This window comes from Caloenas nicobarica, chromosome Z (assembly GCF_036013445.1).
Source record: "Caloenas nicobarica isolate bCalNic1 chromosome Z, bCalNic1.hap1, whole genome shotgun sequence".
NCBI classification, from domain to species: Eukaryota; Metazoa; Chordata; class Aves; order Columbiformes; family Columbidae; genus Caloenas; species Caloenas nicobarica.
Window position 1 is genome coordinate 105088174 of NC_088284.1, and position 22644 is coordinate 105110817.

Here is a 22644-nt window from a genome sequence, read left to right on the forward strand (position 1 = left end):
CACGGTTACGTGGCTTATTGTTATTTCTCCAGTTCCTTTTGTTAATAGCTTTCACATGACAGGTCTGTAAAACACATGTTCCCACAGACAATAAAACACATCTGAAATCTAAAACTGGCTCTAAACAAAAAAAAAAAAAAGAAAAAAGAAAATATAATAGTGTTCCTACATATTATGTGAACCCAGGAATAATACAGATTTGGTTTCCCTTCATTCATTGAACAGCATGGGATAGTATTTCCACCTTTCAATTACATGTACACTTGCCACAGCTATAATAAGAGCATAACTGACCTAGATGGTATACATTTTCTTAAAGTGCGCATAGGCATAGTTTAGAAAATGCAATGGTTTTGTTTTCTCTCCTATGAACTTGTGGTTTAGTGGGATATTGCCAATCAAGTCTTGACATTTTTCCAGCAAAACAGTAACCTCAGATTCCCCTTCTATTTCCCCCTTTCCTTTTTTTTTTTTTTTTTTTAAAAAAAACATGAGAAACATAAACATACTCTCCATAGCTGAATGGATATTACTTAGAAGACATAACACGCCCTTGATTTCAAGGGTTGGGTGAGCGGCTGCTCTTTCAACCCAAGGAAGCAAAGACCTCAGCCCATTCCAAATTGTAAATTGGGCTCAAGAAGGTTCTTCTTCCACGAGGTTAGTTCTTGGAGGACGGGTTGTCTAAGTGACTATGTCATCACCCACATTTTTTTTGGCAAGAGGTTTCCAGCACAGAGGAGCCTCTAGCAGTGCCAAAAGGCAGCCAGAGAAAGGGTTTTGCAGAAAAACACTACAGAGGGAAGTCTGGAAAACAGAAAATTAAATGCAGAGAGAGATGCCTTTGGAATCCCTCAGCAAAACACCACAGAGACATTATTAACACTAGAAGATCTGCCAAAGGCAAAGGTATCCAGAAGAGGGGCTACAGCCCACACAGCCTTGGAAAGCAGCATACAGTTGTACCGTGAAGATGGTGCATCTGGCCTCCTCACTCTTTCCGACCCCGTCTGCCTCTCCAGTTTGGTGTTTTAATAGGAAATTCAGATTACGCATCCCCAGCTGCAGTGATTTGCATCAACAAATTCAACAGCTGAACTCCCTGTAAGGTTTTCAACCTCCACCACTTCCCTACCCACATTACAAAACTACTGAGGAAACAAGAGGTACATTTCAGAAAATGATAACGAATAGTGACTTGCACTGAAGTAAGCAATAGACATATGCAGCAGGTAAAAAAATTACACTGATTTTGGGATGGTCACTCTTCTCCAAAAATGGTCCTATTTGGCCATTCTGTCTGTGGCTACAATGCACCTACGTGTACAGACCTACTGCAAAATCTTTACTAACACTGTAGAAGGGCCTCACGTCCTCCTTAACACTGGTGTCTCCATGCTGAGAAATGACACAGCAGCCTATGGACAATACCCTAAGGCATGGAGGCAACCCTGGGGCATCCATGTGCAACCAGAGAATCACTGTTATCCTCATTTCACAGACACAGGAAACCAAAGCACAGAACAAAAGGAATTTGCTTATTCTGATGCACAAAAAGGTAAAAGGAGATGAGATTATCTTCTGAATCGTAACATCCTTCACAAGGTAAAGGGAAGTGGGTTTTTTTTCCTTATATAAAGGGGATTTTTTTGCTTTAATAACAGAACAAGGAAAACCCAACCACATGCTTTTATCTACACTATGCTGCAAGAGATCAAACAGGGCTCCAAAGCATGGTCACAATAGAAATCTCTTGGGGACCAATCCTGCTCCATCCAAACAGGCTCAGCCCCACTCCAGGTGACACAGAGCAGGTATGGACACTAACAAATTGTGCGAGACACTGCAGGATGCCGTGGGGCTGGACATTGAAAAGCGACGCTGCTTTTGTTGGGAGGAAGTCCAAGTGACTTGGTGACCTGTAACCGCTGGTGTTCTATGCTAAGCTCAGTGCAAGGTTTAAATTTATTTGTCTTTCTATTTAATAAAGCAAATCAAAGTTTGGAAATCTAGCACCAAGGAAAAAACACTCCTTTCCTTGGTCAGCACCTTTATTAAGAGGCAATTAATAGGCAATAATCTTGGGAAGGCTGGCAGCATGAAAGCTAAAACCCCATCACTAAGCCTTAAAAAAAACCCAACCCTTGCAAAAACCCCATGTACTCTCTGGCCGGCTTGAAATGTGCACAAAATCAAAGGCAGAAATAAAAAGGGCTCTGTGTTGGGTATAGCACTTTGAATCTCAGAGTCTTTGAAAAGTTAACACTTGTGCAGATTTAATAGAGAAAAAAAAAAAAATTAAAAGGGGATAAGCTTTCCTTGGCCACCCATCGGAAAAACCAAGGGAACGGGAGGGGAAGAGGTGTTTCTGCGGTGACCCGACCATGCAGCTTTCATCTTCCCTGCTCAACCTTCACCTTTGCACCAAATTTAACACCATCTCAGTCTTCCCCCCGCCCCCCCCAAATCTTTCTTCTTTCAACCCTGCAGGTCAGTGGGATGTTGCTGGCTATCTCAAAGCAGCAATGGTAATTTCTAACAAGCACTCTGTGATGTGTTTGGCTGCCAGCGTCCAGGCCCTGGGCGTGTTTTTAAGGTTTCGGTAGATTAGACGTCTATCTTAATAAGTGAAAAAGATCATTAAATAATTTGGCAGGGCTGAGGCATCTAATTCCTTATTCAAGACACATTCTGTAAATATTTGGTTACCTATAAGTGACAGGCTTTCTATTTGAAGTACTTAGTGGCTGATCTTGGGCACATATAAACCTTACTTGGTTTACAACATTTGTACATATTTTAAAATGCATAAAAAACCAGATTAGCCTTCAGTAGGCTTTTATTGGGGCTTTAAAAGTGGGCTTCCCAGCTTTTAGAGAAGAATTGTAGTACTGCAGACAAGCCTTGGCAGCTGCTGCAAGAGTGAACAACTCTTGAAGCCAGTTGACATTATATAGATGTATACACACATAGATAAAATTTAATAGCATGAAGAATAGAAGTATTTCCACATCTCTATCATATCAGGTATATGCTGAAAATCACAATAGGGTCTGATTCTGATTCTGCACCAGCACCAACAAATTGCAGGGGGAGGAAGGAGGGATAGGGGCTTGGTCAGCCGAAAAAAAAATAATCTCAAGGGATGTGATCCACAGCCCAGCAGTAGATAAAAGAAGGATCCCACTGCAGGCTGAATTGGGCATTTATGTTGGGATTTTCAAAGGTCTTGAAAGCATCAGTGATGTGCCTCCTTCCCAAAGGTTTTTGATTGAATCTCAATGTCCATATATTTGCAAGAGTCAACTAGGCTAACATCAGAAATACAGAGTACCATCAAGTCTCTATTTTATTACCTGCTCAGTCTTAATTGTTCTTCACCTTGGTTCCAGCAGTCCAGAAGACTGCTCTGTGCATCTGCCTGTATTTTGGAAACACATCTAATATCTGTGTTTGCCAAACAGATTCCCATTCAACCCTATTACAGTTCCACTACTCTCAGCTACAGAGATGCATAAGGATAGGCAATTCTCTAAACACAGAAACAAACCCTAGACTTTACTGTGGAACAGGTACCTGCTTTAGAGTGCTAAAGAACCTATAAACAAGGATCAGCATATATTGCATTTCTCTGATTTGATCTGTTTGAAAAAGTCCTAGGACACTACAGGTTGACTTCCACAAAAAAACCTAAGATACTAGTTCATTTTCTACTTGCTGTAGGTTCCCCTATATATCTCACACTAACCTTTGCACCTACCTGTGTCAATCTGGTGTCCTTCCTATCAAGAGAGTGTACTAAAAGAGCTTTATATTAAAGTGCACATATATTTATAATACCTAAAAAAATGCATTAATAAGAACAAAAGGTCTTATCCAAGCCACAATACCCAGATGCAGATAAAACTCTGCATTTGTGGGAGTAAAACAGATTTAAGTCACACTGGCCAACCAGCAATAGTTGGAGAGAGAAGATGAATATAAAAGACATTATCTACAGGAATCCAGAGCCAGTTCCAGTCAAACATAAAGGAAACAAAGCCATCATTTCACGTTGTCTACAGCAAGGAATGAAATGGTATATGCCGTGAAAATCCTAACGCATAGGCAGCTTTTGAGTCACCTCTATACACCCAAGTGCTTTGGAAGGTCTCACAGATATGAGAAGTCCAACCTAGGCTGACACAGCTTGAACAGAGGGAGAGGGAAAAAAAAAAAAAAAAGTATCTGTGAACTTCGCAATACTGAGGGCAAACGGATTGTGTGAAAAATACACTGCGGTGACTATTATGTTTTCAATTACAAATGAAGCGAACGCGGTTTGCTGTGCTGGTCAGCGGGTTTGGAACTAGCCCTGCATCACCACGGCTCCTCTGGGCTCTGCCTTCGAGGAAGGGCTGGGACCACCGCCCGGCCCCGGCAACGCTCGCACTGCGGAAAAGGGGCACGATGCCCCAGTTCTTTGCAGGAAATCTGAGAGTTTTCTTCCAAATCAATGTAAGAGTGAGTGGAGCTGCTCCTGCCCTTCATCCACATCTCCTCACTGACAAACACTGGCTGCGGGAACCCTAATATTTCCCTGTGTAATAACAGATCTGCTCCACTCCATCAGCTTCTATTCAAGAGGAAACTTTTGTGGTCTGTTGTTGTTGCTTTAATCTATAAAACAAGCAGCAGAAACTCCATATTTGAGCTTACTGCCCCCAAACACCACGACGTATAAACTCTGGTTCTTCTCTTTGCACAGCCATGCTGAACCCTAACAAGAGTGAGTGGAAATATAAAACTGCAGCCAATGCAACATAGTCAACAAAATTCTCTCTCATTATTAAAAAAAAAAATAAAATTAAAAATATATATATATATATCTGCTGAACTTCCCAAGCTTCCTCTCCCCTTCCCAGAGCATCCCAGCCACGCACGGCAGCTGTAATTAAGCACGTTTTTGGGAGCAACTGCCCCTGTGCAGGAGGTGGCAGAGCCGGTGTCCCCAGCACTGATGCCTACCGCAAGTAGCTTTCTGACCCAGTTCTGTCAATGTACCTATTGTAAATGCAAAATCCTTCTTCGGATTTGAAGCAGCAGCCACCTGCACAAATAAGGCCGGGTTATAACTCTGTAACCGAATACAAGCACTGAAAGCTTAAAAAGTTTGTAGTCCAAAAGGCACTTCTGACCTCTTCCTTAAAAGTTCACTAATCACTTTTATTTCATAATTTATTTCCTCTTAATATACTTGCTTAATATAATGCTCCCCTTTTTTTCCCCCCTTCTCCTCCTTTCTTTCTTCTGGAAGTTCCCCAGGAGAAAATGGTATTACACAACTCCCTTGATTAACTGGAAATGAAACTTTTCCCCCTCAGTAGTCGAGATTTGGTAGAGTTTCCAGGATATAATACACAGTACAGTGCTGAAAGAAAGGCAAAAAAAATGTGAGCATGAGTGGAAATGATCCCAAGGCCCTTCAAGCAATGGTGTTTGATCTCAATGGTCCCTAGAGCAGAGTTCAGTCAGGCTTTGCCTATTCATCAATGGGTTAAAAAGATGTAAAATTACCTCTTTTCTCCCTCCTCTGTATTTTGACTCTAACTAGTGCGTGAAAGCGGCACCCTAATGTACAACAATACATAAGTGATATTGCACTGGTACCCAGGTAATATTTAAAAAAAAAAAAAAAATCATGCTCTTAATTAAAATAGCTTCGTATTATAGGGAGGGCTGACATTGCAGGGGAAGGCAGAGGTGCTGCCCTGGCCATGCTGTCCACAGAAGTTTGAGTTACTATGGTGGAAAGCAGCTTGGGAATGGGATACTTTGGTGGCAAGCCATCACCTGCAGTGACAGAGGTGCCCACCCCATGCTGCTTGCAAGGATGGGATGACTTACCCATCCTAGACCCATCTGTGCCTAGACGAGACCCTACAAATTATTTGGGTCCCTGAAAGCCAAACAGATTTTGTGGGAAACAGCATGGTTCCATACTTCTCACCATCTCAGACTTCTGGGTGCTTTTTATCCCCCTAAGAAACTGCATATTCTGCAAATCCAGGTGATGCGGCAGCATCTCAGCGACACCTAAAATTTCACCACCCTCTTCTGCAAGCACAGGGCCAGCCAACACAGACACATCCACCTTGTCATACCCAGTGTCACGACAGTCCCTTTCCCACACACAGCCCCAGCCTCACCACGATGACCGTGTTTTGCAGCCAGGTGACATCTCATAGCCCCATTTCCTTAAGGAATGGTACAAATCGGGCCAGGCCAGTCAGCGGCCAAGTCTCTATTCACACTGAGTCAAGGGACACAACATGTACTGTGCTCTTTAAAACCAAAAATGGATAAATCCCAATTTCCCTTTCCAGCCCCCCTGTAACAATGCTGTGCTCTGCTGTCAAGGAACGTGTGAATAAATTGGGGAAAAAAAGGTTAAAGAAGCCCAAGGGAATAGCAGTCCCTTTTCTTTATTGTGGTTAATTTTAACAAAGGCTCTTCTGTTTCCCCCACTTTTTTTTTTTCTTTTTTGGAAGAGCTTCGTGCCAAGTTGCATTATTCCTCTTCACCATGGTACTGCCATGAAACCCGCCTGGTATGTTTGCCTGAAAATCGCAGGTTTTCATGGAAATAATTTTTTTATCTCCACAACTCCCTTTGTCACCTCAGACATGAAAAGAGGAGAGGGCTTGGGCTCAAACCTGATCCCAGCAAGAAAACATCCACAGAAAAGCACCACAGCCCTCCAAATCCAGCATCACAGAAACCTGTCCTCCCAATGGGGCAGAAACCCCCCCAAAAAACCTTCTACCACCTCCGTTCTGACACCAATGCAACACACTGCAACCCACTTTTCACAGCCTCTGTTTCAAGCCCTTTGATGCTTGGGAAAAAGCCTGTACCATCGGCAAGATTGTTTCGAAGGACTTTTTAAATGGAAATAGTTTCTTTTCTTGCAGCCCATCGTGGCAACCAGAGCCTGTCTGGCTCCTGTCGGGGAGGCAGGAGCTCAGCAGCTCGTAGGGGGTGTCCTCTATTTCCAGCCTATTTACTGCCACCTTGAGAAAGGCGCCTATAGATGCTCCAGTTCTCAGATGGGAGTTTGGAGGGACTCAGTTATTCAACAAACCAACCCTTTCTAAATGCTGTCAAAGGAGTGATTTGATGTCTTTCAGTGCTTACTATACAAAACACTGAAAGACCAGCAAACTTCAAAAGCCGCAGGAGCGGAGCTGGAGTTTGGCAGGAGTTCATTAGCTGCCTGTGTCCTTCTGTGTGTGGCTTGTAATTACATGCAGACCTGATGCCAAATCCTCATCTATCAAGGGGTACCAATTAACGTGCTGCTGGATGATTCGCAGGTAGCTGATGTCGAGATTTATACAACTGGCGTGCCAAATATCCCATGCTTTATTATTATATATTATTTTTTTTAAGCTGGCCTTTTTTCCTCTTTTCAAGTTACTGTACAAGCGAGGCTTTGGCAGCGAAATTGGGATTCTCCAGCCTGGTCCCAGGGGCCTGATCCTGCTGTCACGGTCACAGCATCTGCAGGGACAAGTGCATCCCTTGGTACATGGGCCAAGGGCGTGCAAGTTGAACCACCTATTGTATTTTCTCTTTGTGTTAAGCATAATTTTCTGCTCCAAGGAGAAAAACTCTAAAATTGAGGTACAATTTGCACTCCATACTTGCCATTCCTGCTGCTCGTACCCTCTTACTCCTATCAGTAGTAAAACAGGAACAGCAGGAACTTTAATATTAACTGGAGAAGCTGAGGAATCAGGTACCTAAAAATGTTAGTTTACCTTTGGGATTAAAAAAAAAAAATGTATTCAAACTGCATCTCCTGCAGGAAAATATAGCATGGATCCTTGAACCAAAAGAAAGTCCTTGTCTTACTTGCAATCTGCGTCCCTTCCCAGCCAGCTGGCTCCCAAAGCAGCCCTTGGCAATTAAAACCTTGGGAAGACAAACACAACAGCACGGAAATGAACCTTTTGTTTTCCTGCTTTTTCATTCTCGTCTTGTGTTTGATCCCCAAACAGAAATGCAGGCACCGGTTTCTCAAAAAAAGAGGAAACCATGGGCCCAGTGGAGCATCTTGGCACTGACTCGGAGCAGGTCTCCAAGCAGCCTGGTTTGCCACCACTGTTGGTTTTCCCATGGAGAACAGGAGACCCAGCCCTCATTCCCTCTTCCACTTGACTTTCTACTTTCCAAAAGCGAAGGTGAGTCCACTGAACTTCTCCCCACGGTCTTTAGTGTCTTGGTTCTGTTCCCAGACCCACCACGAAACAAGTGGCACATGAGACGGGCGTGATTTCAGATTTACTGGAGGTTTGATGCTCCTGGGCAGAAATGGGACTGGATACAGAGGCTGCAAGAGGGAGTTTGCAGAAATGGTCAGCCTTGGTGTAACACTGCTCCCAAAGATACCAGCCACAGGACAACTAGGCACTCAAAAATCATGGGTTTGGATGCATTAGGGATATATCTATAACACCCAAAGACCCTCTTTAAGAGTAATTCAATAGCTTTTCCTCCTCATCCTTCACCTTCACCCTACAGCTTTCCCCAACATCCAGTTTCTATGTTAATTTTTCTGACAGTTGCTCAGCACTCAAACACTCATGTCTCCCACTCACCCCTCCAGATACCCTCATTTCCATACATTTTCCTCTTTCTATCACACTTCTTGCCCTCATACCATTGCAAAAAAAAAATGCCTTCAGTCCTTGCAGGATAACTCAATGCCAGAAGGGCGGCGAGTACAACCCAACACTTGCACCACTTTATCCTTCTAATAAACCTTTCACTGCATTTGACACAATACAGGTCTTGTCCAGCCATGAAAGCTTTCTTGCTTATCAGGAGAATTTTTAATCAACTGGAAGGAAAAACATGGCCTGACATTTTATTGCTTCCTTGCACTTTGCTTTTAGATGTTTTGGTTTTCTCCAATTTGTACTCTTGCTAATCTCTTTAACCGAGGATCAGGGGAAAGCCTCAAGTCTTTCATGCCCAGCAGTTTACCCAGATAATCTGGAGGCAGAGGAGTATGGGGGCAGCAAGGGGGGCCTCATGGTGGGGTGGGAGAAGAAGGCACCAGGCACCAAGCTCTCACACTACTGCAGGTTCTGGGACATGGTTTTGTCCTGGCCACAATTATGAAACAACAAACAACGTCTGTGGGGAAGGGTCATAAGAAGTTCAGCTTTCCTCTATTAAAACCATCTGGTGCCTATAAAAAACACCCAACTGGTTGGTTGGGATGGTTGGTAGCACCTCCTCCCTGCTTGGCTCTTCCTGGAACTTCGAGAGCATGGTGGCACTTGGGGGTGCCACCACAAAGGACAGGGCTGCTGTGGAAACAGGGGACCCAGCGGATGCACAACACGCTTTGCAGCCCTCCTGCTGTGAGGAAGATGCTCCAGCATCCATCTCATTTCACAGAATCATAGAATGGTTTGGGTTGGAAGGGACCTTCCAAGCTCATCTAGTCCAACCCCTGCCATGAGCAGGGACATCTTCATCCAGATCAGGTTGCTCAGAGTCCTGCCCAGCCTGGCCTGGGATGTCTCCAGGGTTGAGGCATCCACCACCTCTCTGGCCAACCTGGGACAGGGTTTTACCACCCTCGTTGTAAAAAATTTCTTCCTCACCTCCCCTTATCTAAGCCAGGCCTTTCTATAGGAGGCACCTATCCCCCCAGCATCCTGGGCTCCTGCCAGAGTACCCTCGGTGAGCCTGTGACTGAGCTGTGATTTCTGAGCAAAATAAAAATGCTCTCTGAGCAAAATAAAACACGATGCCAGCCTGGGACCAGGCAAAGGATTTCTCCAGGTCAGAGGCACCAACAGGTCCCCCTCCAGCATCAACAGCAAGAGGCATCGCCAAACCTGCAGGGGAGATGGCACAGGGGATGGGAACCTTTATTTTTCCCTTATTAAAAAAAAAAAAATAAATAAAAGCCTTAACCTCTCTTTTGTTTCCAACCGAAATAAAAGGAGAAGAAAAAAAAAATAAAAAGAAAAAGAGAAGAGAGTTTACAGCCAGTTCCCCAGCCTGTAACACAAAACCGCGCTGTGCTGGGAAACCTTACACCGCACAGCATCCAGCTCATGTACTCCTGCTCCGTTCGCCGCCTCCCGGATGCTTCCCCAAGCCCAAACTGCCCTTGAGAGAAGCCAAGCCTCAGCCTTTGCTGAAAAGCCTCTTTGTTTGGATTCCCTTTCCAAATCAGCATATCCTGAGAATGAACTCCCTCCCACCCCTCTTGCAAGGCTTTTTAATGTTCAGATGCCTTTGGCAGCGGCCAGATTCGCCACCAGGTTTGCGGTCCTGTAATAGTGTTCAAAACCTCGGTGCTGGGGCACGTACAGTGCTAGGAACTTTCTTCACGTTAAAGGAGAGAGGGGAAAAAAGAAAAAATCGTATTGCAGAACTACTTCAAATGATCCTTTAATTGTGAATTGTGACCGGAGGAGCTAAGTTCTCCTTAATTGAACAATAGCTTTAATCAGCCTTCAATAGCCTACATTAAGACACACCAGTGAGCTGGAGAGGCGCTTTTTTCTCTCTCAAACTGGCATAATTGAAAGAAAACTAGAGGAAGAATCACTGCTCCTCAGAGAAACCTAGGCACAGGGTCTGGTCCCTACGTGCACCACCAAGAGGATTCGACTCCAACTGCTACCATCAGCTTTCTATGCAACTTCAAGTCCATCAGTTCATTGCACTTCGAAATTAAATGGATTTTCCTGCACTGCCCGTTCGGTCTGCAAGCTCAAGGGCACGTGTGTTACATCCATACAGCCCCTGGCATGCAACCGGGTCCCCCGCCTCCCTTGGGGTTTGCAAGTCCCCCAAGATCTTGCAGTCCTATAAAGGGCAGATGGTGTGGTACTCCCATAGCAGGACCTCTGGTCTAGCACAGACCCATCCGAGACTCACAAATAGTACCAAGGCAATTATTTCATTTACGACTCAGAGCAGAGCTTGCAGCACGCGACTCTAACTGGAACATCAGCCCCACACCTCACCCTGAGCCCAAAGGGTCAAACCTTTTCTTCAAAACCAGCCTCAGGCCCAGGACTTGAAGCCATTTCATCAGAGAAAAGTTGCTTTTCACTTGCAGTTAGCTTTTTAATTGACCTCAGCGTTATATCTTTCTCTGTGAAAGCAAAATGCTGAGCATTTAAGCAGGTGGATTTTCAGACTGTGGACCCAGTCCTGCGCTTGTAAAGCAATACCCAATTTTGCAGACAACTTCAGCAAGAGCAAAAGCAAAGTCCCTTATGTTACATTCACAGTTCAGATGCATCCCAAGCTCCATCCAACTTGTCTGCCTGTTTTAAACACGCCGTGTCCCAAGACCCTGCAGTAGCTCTTAGAGTTTTAGGCACTGGAAAAGTTTTTTGTGCTCATGCATACAGTGATTTATCAAAACAGGCTCTCTCTAAAATGCTATTTGACTTTTCCATGGGTTTGCATTTGACAATGATACATGCCAGCTCACTCAGAAAAATAAATTCCACAAAACTTCTCCTTTAAGGAAAAAAAAAAAAAATACTAAACCTCACAACCCAATGCTTTAGAAATGCTTCCACATGCTAATCAGCCTCCTATTCAGCTCCAGACTGAATAGGACTCCAACAATGACAAAGAAATACGCTGAACCTATTCCACATTTCATCCCCTTCACTCAAAATGTTGCTGTTACCTTGGTTTTCAGCCGCTTTGTGGGAGCTGCAGCAGAATGATGGCTGCATGCTAAAGCTGCAGGGATGGCCAAGAAATAAGGAATGCTAAATGAAAAAAATATCCATTCTGAATTATGGGAAAAAATATGGAATTATTTGATGAGATAGTCACTGATGCTGCAAACTTTAATAAGAATAAATAATTTTTTTCAAAAAAAGAGGGGGGGCACCAAAAAAAATGAGGCCTGTACTGAAAGCAGTCTCTTACGGTCAGGCAGCAAAGGGAATTTTTTCACAGTTTGGCAAGTACGAGTGGGCTAGAGCCCCCCTCCAAGCCCTCCCTTTGAGAATCAGACATTTGCGTTGGGTATTATCAACTACCAGGTGTCCCAGGGCACCTTTCCCCTCCATATCCTTACAGAGAAAAATCTCAGCTCTTATTTTGGGAACAGATGAGCCAGTTCTGCTCCAACAGGTGATGCAGGGTCGTTTCCTTTTTCTGCAGGACACAGAAGCATGGAAATGGAGCCACCAGGAAAGCTTTCGCAGGAATCGAGGTGGGACGCTGGGGGACAGGCGCACACATGTCCTGGGGACACGCTTCAGCCCAAGCTCTGGGAGCCACAGGCTTCCTTCATGGTTGTGTATCACTGAGGATCTGATTTCAAAAGGTACCTTGGGAGGCAGGTGATGGCCTGGCAGCAGCACTGAAGTTTGCAGCTTCACTGAAATTGTTTGGAGTTAGAAGCAGCTCTGACAACCCCACGGGCACCTGGCTGCATCCATACTGGAAACATTGCCCTCAAAGTGTGCCCTCGCTGGGTTCCAGCTCCCTGCCCACGCATGGACGTGATGCTCCTTCACACTCCCTGTCTCCTTAGATGAGAAATTCCCAGAAGCACAAACCACTCCAGGGACGTGCCCGGGCAGGACCGAGGGCAGCGGGGCTCAAATCCAGGCACAGGGCTCCTCTGGGCTGCAACCCAGGCAGCCAAGGGAGAAGCAGCTCCCCAAAAAGCAAGGGCCATCTGATCAGTGATCAAAGAGCAGCTGCAGACACCTGCTAACGCCAAACGATTCACAGCTATCAACTTCAAAGGAGTTCTGCTGCCTGCCATCAGCTTACCGTCCACCCAAAATTAGTCCACCAGCATCACTCAGAACACGAACGCGCCCTGCCTTCACGGACCAGACCTGCTTACCAGCAGTTTGCCGCACTATTTTAGACTCTCCCTTTGGAAACTATCACTTTAAAGAGCGGTGGGCTTCGCAAGAAAGCCTTGGATGTTTTCAAAATGCTTGTGGCACGAGACCAGTTACCATGGCTGCTGCGCTGCTACAGAGACTGGAGCAAAGACCCTGCTGTCACCATCGGTGGGAACGACAACCAGGGCTGGGCTGGCTGCTTGCTCGGGCCAGCCTCAAGCTGAGCCTTGCAGCCCGGCTTCAAGAAAGGCCCATCACACCATCCCAGAACAGAGGTTGTAAATAACTTGCCAAGCATCGAGAAGACAGGAAGCCCAGACCCCGCTTGTCACACTGGCTTTCAAATTCATTTTGAGGCATGCGATGGTGTCTCAGCTTTGCATAAGCACGCGCTGAATTAATAGTGATGGAACCAATATCTGTGTGCGGTCCCTGTCTCCAGCACACGCACGGTCACACGCAGGGGCACTGCTGTAAAAGCTTTCAAAAATGACCGCCAGTCTCACTAATTTAGAGTAAAACCAGCTGAAAGCTCATTACAGGTTGCTGTGCAGCTTGTCGCTTGCTTCGCGCAGCAGCAGGCTGCAACCCTGACACTGCTGGGAGAACCGAGCTCCCAGAGGGAGCATCATTTGTTTCAAGAGGGCTGGCTGCCCAAAACCACTAACCAGTAACTTTCACTTTCTCCGTTTAACCCCACGGAAGGAAGAACTACACTGTTCTCAGCTCCTCCAACCAGCAAAGCTGAAGTGGCTCCGAGATGCAGCCTGCTGTTTGCAAACTCCCAAAGCGGTGAAGGACAGACACCTCCATGCCCCAGCCACCTTCGCTATTCAGGGCAAGGTCTGGGTTAGCCCAGCAATGCCAACCCAGCCTCAATTTGCTGTGTCTCTCAGCACCGTAGGCTAAGCCCACTGGTACGGCTTATCAGAAAGGCTGGGGGCATCTCCCAAGCTTCTCCGTGCCACTGCCAACGGAAGTTTCATGTCTTTTTGAGCAAGGGATGAAAAATTATGGGAAAGTAGAATTATGAACACTCTCCACTGATTCAGTGTCATCACCATTGTCAGACCAAATACAGCTTCATGTGAGCTTTGGCTGGCAGCCCCAGCCTGGCCCTGCAGCTCCTGACTGAGAGGGCCATATGCTCAGATATGACAAGCTTATATATGGGTGTGAGCTACAGGCAACACCGGAACAAGAACACATGGCATAAAGAGCGCGGGCATCTTCAGAGCATCAAAAGCTCTGGAGTTAAATTACACATTCTGCTTGTAATGTTTACGTGACGCAGAGAATCATTTTTCCACCCCCTGCCTTCAAACATCCAACGCATGTGAAAAACAAGCCCACTTATGTGCCCCACTTGAAAGGATGGAGTTTATAGGAATTTCTGATACTTAGAAACCCACCAGGACAAACCTAGTCTTCAAACTCTTTAATACATTGTCTTGGTAACAAACTTATGCTTAATGTGGGTTTTCCAATCGTTTGCTTCAAAAGCTATATGAAGACACTTCAAATACCTCTTTTTTTGGTGACATTCTGCCTCCATAAGCCTAACTTGAGGACCAGCTTCTGCCAATCATGATCCCACCGTTATAATTATGCCATTGCATGCAGCTAGAAGACATTAAGGGATTCTCAAGCGTAACTTCCCAACAGCTGCTCCAACACAACCCCGTACACAGACACACGATCTGCCCTGAGGAGCTTTTCACCTGCTAAAAATCGTGGAGCAGGTAGTGCTTCTCCAAGGCAGATGTCACGGGATAGATGGGGTGGCTTTGAAAGGGATACAAATGCCCTTGTGAGAAAGGGACCATGATGATCCATGAGGAGATGATTCATAGAATGTCCTGAGTTGGAAGGGACCCACAAGGATCGAGTCCAACTCCTGTGCCTGCATATGACAACCTCACAGTTCACACCATGTGTCTGAGGGCGTTGTCCAGTCTCTTCTTAAATACGTGATGGACAGGGCAGCCTCTTCCCAGGTTTTGGCAAGACCCCCCAGCAGGTGTATCTGCAAAGCCAGAGCAAAGGCTGGGCGCAGGCAGTACCCCCACGCGCGCAGCGGTGCAGCCTGCGGCGCCATTTAGCGAGGAGAGAAGCACGGAGAGCTGTTTTAGCCTGATGTGTGGCTCTGCCACAGCAGCCAGTGAAAAAAAAAAAAAAAATCCTGAGGCATATTCAGAAAACTGACTTCAGATTTTACCATTGCAGAATAAATGCTGAATTACTTTAAATTACCTCTTTTTTTTTTCTGAGGCTTTATCATTCACTTAGTTCTCATTTTCAAGCCTTTTTTTTTTTTTTTGTAATATGAAACCTGACCTATCAAAGAAAAACCCAGCACAACTGCAGAAGCCAAGGCCCTAAGACAGAACAAAATGAAAGAAAAAAAATAAGAACAGTATGACAGCACTTGTACTCAAACCCCAGCTGGCATCCTGCTGCGCCAGAGGGAAAGCCGCATCCGGGGAGGGGGTTTACCTGCTGCCCCCTGGGACACAAGCCCCAGGGATGCACCGCGGGGCTGGGGAAAGCCACCGTTGGGATGGGAGGGATGGGAGGGGTTTTTAGGCTGCTGCTGCCTTTCCCCACGCTGCCTGCAACAGGCACGTCCTTGTTCAACGTGCAGGCAGACCGGGTGACCACAACGGTCCCTTCTGGATTCCCATGGATGAAGCGGGAGCATTGTATGAATGAAACGGAGAGGATGGAGTCTGCTCTGCCAGAGTGAGCTGCGGAGAGAAGGGCTGGGGCTTTTTCCCCCCCGCTTCCTCCCCCTTTTAAGTGATTTCAGACAGAGATGGAGGCACACAAACACCTTTCTCATCTCAGATGCAGGCAACTAAAGAGGAACCCTGGTTTGCAAGACGGTGCCCATGCGGCGCGGGTTCCCCGACTGTGGTATGCAAACCATCTCTGGGCGGTATACAGAGGCACATGCATCTGGAGGATGTACCATCAGCCTGTATCTAGACAAACAAAGCCAGACCAAAACAGCTTAAGAAAGGTATGCATATTAAATTGAGATTTAAAGAGTATAAAAATATTCTGTTTGATCTGGGAGTGATGTTTATGTTGTTTTCTGTGCTCACTACAAACAGAGACGATATAAAAAATGTCGTCTACTGTAACTGTGATCCCATCTTCTGCCTGTCTCAGCAGCAGGTACACAGGATTCAAAGCACTTCTGGCCATGAAGCAGTTGCACATAATTCTGCTTTCCTGGAGACACATCTTCAGGCTCGCCAAATTCCACCAACTCAGGAAAGCCGGCAGATTTATACCCCCGAGGACTCGGTCTGCCATAGGTACGGCATTTCCTTGTTCTGCAATTAACACCTCAAGTGTAATTGTCACTAATAACCTGCTCTTGATAGGGTTTTTTGGTTTTTATAAAGCCAATGCAAAAAAGGAAAACTGTGTTTTAAACACCACCAAAATATTTCTCTCTTTTTTCTTCCAGACATCTTTGGCTCCTCTGGTCTTTCAAGAGATTGGCAAAACTAAGGATTGGTATCTTGCTTAGATGCTGACTGTTTGCTTAACAAGAAGCTTTTCGAGGCTCAAAAAAATCTCCTTTACTCCCAAGTGATGGTGGGATACAACCACAAAACGTGCCAAGATGCCACCCCTGCAAACTTGCCTTTGCCGAAGCTCTTGCAAGACCAACCATTCCCAAGACAGACCTTGCTGCCTCTCACAGGGAGCTTGCTGCCACCAGGAGAAGCTACAGGAATTAAAATAAGCAATACATAAACATTAACAACCAAACCCCATCTAGGGATGCTCAAAACACGATGACGACTCTCTGCCCACGCAGCTTCTCATGTGTGGTATAGACTCAGTCCTCCCCCAACACAGAAGACACGTCATAGAGAAGACAACTCCAAGGCGTTGGGACTGCCCGTCTGGTTTAGTACAGTCAGATCTCATTGTCCCTTGCTGAAAATAAGAAATGGCTCGGCCAGCAGTTTCTTCTGGAGCATATAGGAAGATGTTACCTACAGGACAAGTGAGCCCTGCATGCAGGGTAGTCTTAAAAAAAAAAAAAAAGGAAAAACAACCACCCAACCCAAACAAAGCAAAGTTACTTAGCTCATCAAATTCAACTTTACAGCATCCAAATAACTCTAACCTCATCCCATCTTTAATTCCTCCCACTCCTTGCACATAAATGACAATCCCAGGCCTGTTTACGCCAATTTCCATGACAGTGGAGCAGAGCCTCTGGTGGAGCTCAAACCCTTTTTGCTTCTGAAAGCTGGACAACAACACATTTTTCTACATAGAAGAGGAAAGTTAAGAGTAATCTAAACTGTTAGTCCAAATTTTAAGATTATACCCCCATTTACATAAACATGTCAAGGTCCTGCTACTGTAAATATTTACTTTCAAAGTTCATTTTAGCATCAAGCTCACTACAGGAGAGGTGATGCCAAATTTCTGAGAAAGCTGAAGAGATATTAAAGTCATAAGAGCCCTATCCATCTGTTCCTTCAAAACCTCTCAAAGGCAGTAAAACTTGTGTTGTACAGATTAACTGGGACTGCCAGAAGAGAGAAAATTAAATTAGAGACAGAAAATAAGACAGACAGTAAATTACGTGCAGTTTATGTCTCACCAGCCTGAAACACATGCTCCCATAAACCAAATTTCCACAAGCCTAGGAAGCAGGTATGCCAGATGAAATCCCTCCATTTTATAGCACAAGCATGACTTTTTGGAAGCTGTTCTACCTGCACAAGCTGCACAAATATAAGCTACCGAAGACCCTAGTCTGCTCTATTAGCCTTGCTGACACGGTCTTCCCCTCTTCTGAGATTAAATGCTCAACTCAGTGCCCATCAGCAGAGCACAGGTGCCTGGTCAGAGTTTGCTGAACGCGGGGAGTCTATGCTAAGGGGAAAAAAAGCAGCTCTGAGGGGAGTAAATTTAACCTTAGATGTTACATCTGTGGGGCCAGAATCCAAAAAATCATAGAATAGTTTGAATTAGAAGGGAACTTCAAAGCTCCCCCAGTGCCCCCCCTGCCATGAGCAGGGACATCTGCACCAGCTCAGGTTGCTCAGAGCCCCGTCCGGCCTGGCCTGGGATGTCTCCAGGGATGGGGCATCCACCACCTCTCTGGGCAACCTGGGCCAGTACTTTACCACCCTCACCGTAAAAAATTTCTTCCTTATGTCTAGTCTGAATGTCCCCCACATTAGTTTAAAATCATCACCCCTTGTCCTATCACAACAGGCCCTGTTAAAAAGTCTGACCCCATCTTTCTTATAAGCCCCTTTTAAGTACTGCAAGGCCGAAATAAGGTTTCCCCAGAGCCTTCTCCCACCTCAAGTGTCAGGGCAGGAGGCTCAGAGGGTTCTCCAAAGCTCTACAATGTGAAGACACTGTCCAGCTTAGTGGGGGCAACCTCGGGTCCCCCTGGCTGAGCTCCTCAATCACATTTTCGGATGTGTCGCAGTGACCAACAAGACAGGGACAGGGTAGCAGTGACTCTTCCACACCACCAAGCTCGCCTGCAGCCCTAACAATTTCAGGAAGCATCTTCTAATTCGCTAAACAGAGCCCTCCTGAGAGGAGGAAGCAGATGGAGAAAGTTATTTTCCCCCCTTGGATGACCTGCTTTAATAAATGCACACTCAGTTCTTTTCTGCCTCTTTTACCAAGTTAAGTGCCAACATGAAATTTCTGGGAAGTTCACAGTTTTGGTGATGAAACCTCTTGTTCATGCAAGAAACCAGGGATATGTCAGCGCCAAGCGCACTCATTAGAGTGGGGTATTCCAAAATATTCAGCTCCATGCCAACCCAATACAAGTTGGAAATGCAGGAGAAACAGGGGTCTCATTCAGCAGATCTTCATCCAACCTACTCCACCAGCAACACACTTCTGCCAACGGATCAACGACTTTGCTCTCTGTGATCCCCAAAGAACTAAGATACAAATCTTCCCGTTATGCATTTGCTATCAAGATAACCCTTGTACTTAACAATGAAAGACAAAAGTGGATCTTTCTAACGACTCGCACCAAATTAAAGCTGAGGGAAGCTCCTGATAGTGCTGCTTTACTTATTCTGACTTTCTTAGATGTTTATGATAATTGTCTTCTGAGTAATTTGTTTAAATTTGTATGTAAACAAAGAAGGGTTTTTACACATCTACAACCTCCAAGAAAGCTGACATGTCATTTCTGAAAGGCATTTCAGCCATAGTTTAATATTTTCATTTTCCCCCCACAGAAAACCAATTCAGGTCAGAATTATGGTAGTACCTGCAGTAGAAGTCAATGCAGCGTCACAGACCTCTGCAAATCAAGTGACCGGTTTTAATATTTCCTAAAGCAGTCCTCAAATGAGAAAAAGCCATCTGTTTCCCTGCTACTCTAAATGTCTTTGGGCAGCCGCTCAAGAGGCATAATTCAGTTTAACTGCACTGGAGGCCATTGGCCACGCACCTACATGCACCAGCAGAAGACCTCTACTGAGTACCTTCACCTTTAAACAAGTCATTTCACCCAGTTCTGCTTCTCGTTATCTTACACAGGACTCTATTTCTTTACTGAACATGTAAATACTCATCAACTTGTATCTGTCCATCTTTCTCTTACAGGCTTCAGCTAGAGCACGTTTTTTTCACCTTCAACTCATGCCCAGTCATCCACCAGCAGGTCTGATACTACTGGTCTGGGTGTATTTGAAAAAGCCCATCCCCAAACACACATCATGGACTATCCATCATGTAATCACCTCCTTTACCACATCCCACCTATGCTCTTCACCTGACGGTGATCAGTTGGATCTAAGCTTTCCTTCAGCTGTTGAACTCATGCTCTAACTTCTAAATGCTCCTTACAGTTAAAAAAAAAAACAAAACCAAAAAAACCACCAACAACTCTGATGTTTACTTTCTGATTTCCACCGGTAGTAACATGAAACAAAGTAACAATCACAGTTTTTACTGTATCATGTTATTCTCTGCTAACAATACCTTCCAGTGATGCTTGATAAGTTTTGTTTACCCAAACTATCACAAGTAGAATAACACATGTCAACTAAGTGCTTTTGCATTTAGGACCCTTAGTCTTGAGAAGGGGAAGAAAACCTTTTACCCATTGAAATAGCACTTACTTATGCCAGGAAGGCCTGAAGTTAAGAAAACTTGCATAAATAAAAGTTGGAAAGTTCTGACTCCTAGGAGTCGTGTTTTACTAGAAATCCAACCTTCTGCTTAAATAAGTGAGGTAAGTCAAGCTAGTTATGTTTCTACTTACATTAGTTTCATATATGGGATAAGTATTTTTATTTTTTCCAGATACAAGAAGATGAAGTTTTCTGCACTGGCCTCTATTCTTGTGGGAATATAAAGAGAAAACCATGCCTCTCTTCTTAATGTATTAGTGCCTTGTAATATACACCAGATGATCAATAAACTACATAAAAATTAAATCAAACTGACAGTCTTTAAAAAATGGGCTCTAAGCAGAAACAATTGTTTTAAAGACTGTGGTGTCTGGAGTATTAAACTCACGTGCTGTTGTGTTATTAATCTCTTTGTTGGAAGCCAGTTGATTTCCCCTGCCTGTGTCTGTCAATTAAATATTCAGCATTGCAGCCACAATTGAACAGTTGATGTTTTGGCATGCAAAAATCTTTTCAAAGACAGACTGTTGACAGTTTCCTTACACGCTGTACTATTTCCAAAAGCCAAGCTAGCAAGCTAAGACCTCTGCCAGGGACTACGAGATGCCCGAGAGCACTTCAAAGCAACCTTTTAAAGAAATGAGTTTAGCGAGATGCCTGCACTGAATGCAAGAAGGGGAGAGGGAAAAAAGTCAGAACCACTGGTGAACCCGACATCCGAGCAACACAGTAACTAGAGCGGCAAGAGGGTTTTTTTTCCTTCATTATTAAAAAATAAAATAAAGTAGTACACCCAAGCTGGGCGGTTTGTGGCAGCCGTAGAGCACTACCCCCACCTGGAGCTGGCCCCGGCGCCGACCGAGGTGCCGCTGGCCGGGCAGGCGGGGGGTGCGGGGCCCGGCCCGGGGTGGGGGGGGCACCTCTGGGGGCGCATACCCGAGCCCACAGTGCCCCCTGCGCCCCGCCGGCGGCCGGGCCACCCAACCCCCCCTCCCAAACCCACCCACCCCGCGTTCCCCCAGCGCCGGGTCAGGCCATGGCGGGGGGGAAAGACAATAAATAAAAGAAAAAAAAAAAAAAGTAAATCGAGGTGTGAGGGGTGCTGTGCCCACCATTTCGCGCGGGGAGCCGGCTGCCCCACTCCCCCTCCACCCCGCGCCCACCCCCATTGTGACCCTGGCGGGACGCGCTCCCCGGCCCGGCCGCCGCCGCTGCCCCGTTCCCCGCTCGCTTCGGCCGGCGGCCCCGCTCCGCGCCCCGCTCCGCTTTTGTTTGGGAAGCGGCGCGGCCGGGGCACGGCCGAGCCCTGCCCGCCCGCCCTCCGCCAAACTTTCCCAAAGTAGGAGACCGGGGGGCTGGGGAAGCGAGGAGGTTGGGGGGAGGTTGGAGAGGAGAGGAGCGGAGGGAAGAGGCGCGGAGCCCCGCGGAGCTCCCGCGGCTGCTCACCCATGACGAGGCAGAGGAAGTCGAGGCAGATGAGCAGGGCTTTCTTGCTGCTGCTCTTGGCCGGGTTGTTGTTCAGCGCCGGGCTGCCCCCATTCTTGCTCTCCGGCGGGATCGCCTTATCGTACTTGTAGCTCTGCATTATCGGGGGCGAACGCCCGAGCCGAGCCGTGCCGAGCCGAGCCGGGCCACGCCGAGCCGAGCCGAGCCGCGCCGCCGGGCTGGCAGGCGGTGAGCCGGGGAGGTGCTGCCCGCGCCGCCGGAGCCGCTCCCGGCCTCTCCGGTGAGGCACGGGAGGCGAAACGCAGGCGGGTCTTCCAACAACAACAACGACAACAAAATAGCAGAACAAAAACAAAACAAGCACAAAACCACCAGCAAAGGACGGGCGGGAGGGAAGGGGGAGCGAAGGAGAAGTTTGCGGGTGTCCCAAGGCAGTGGAAAAGTCCTGGAGGAAAAGCCGGGAGGAAGGATAAAAAAATATATATCTATATGTATATATCAGGATCTCAGTGCGCGGGGGGAAAAGGTGCGGAGCGAGGAGCTGGGCGATGCGCACTCCCGCGGGCAGGTGGGCTCCGCGCTCTGCTCCGCGCTGCGCTGGGGGCTCCCGGCGCGCCCGCCCCGGCCGCTCTGGGAGCCACCGGCTTGTTTCTGCACTTTTATTTCGCGAGGTCCTTTCCACCCCTTAGGAAAAAAAAAAAAAAAAAAAATCAGTCACTTCGCCTCGGATGGGATATCCAAGTAAGCACAGCCCCTTTCCTGCATCTGACATTTTACATAGATAATTAACTCCACATTTTTTTCCTGAGGGAAGTTTAAAAAAAAAAAAAAAGTCAGGAACTAAAAGTTTTTTCGCAGACCAGAAGGAGGGAGCCTCTAGCGTTCACAAACCAAAGACAGGAGTGCGATGGGAGAGGGGGCGGGGGGAAGGAAAACAACCAGCCGATCCAAGGCTGGAGGGCTCCCGAAAAGTGGTAATGGTGTGAAGGGGAGAAAGCTGGTAACAAATAACTTTAAACACATTTCTCCTGTTGTGGTTTGTTTTCTTTTTTCCTGACCTCCAGCTCTGCTTCCTGTGCTGAGGCAGACCCTTTTCGAGGGGACACGGTGTGTGTGGTACCCACGGACCCTGGTGC

The 22644-nt window shown here is 46.3% G+C and overlaps 1 protein-coding gene across 1 annotated transcript in view; it reads right to left on the bottom strand.

Moving 5' to 3' along the window:
- PLPP3 (phospholipid phosphatase 3) overlaps positions 1–22200 on the bottom strand; it is a 44755-nt gene extending 22555 nt beyond the window's left edge. Inside the window, exon 1 of the mRNA XM_065657271.1 lies at positions 21509–22200. Coding sequence (XP_065513343.1) covers positions 21509–21647 — 139 coding nt within the window. The 5' untranslated portion in view covers positions 21648–22200. The remainder of the gene's footprint in view (positions 1–21508) is intronic.
- Between the last annotated feature and the right edge of the window lie 444 nt (positions 22201–22644).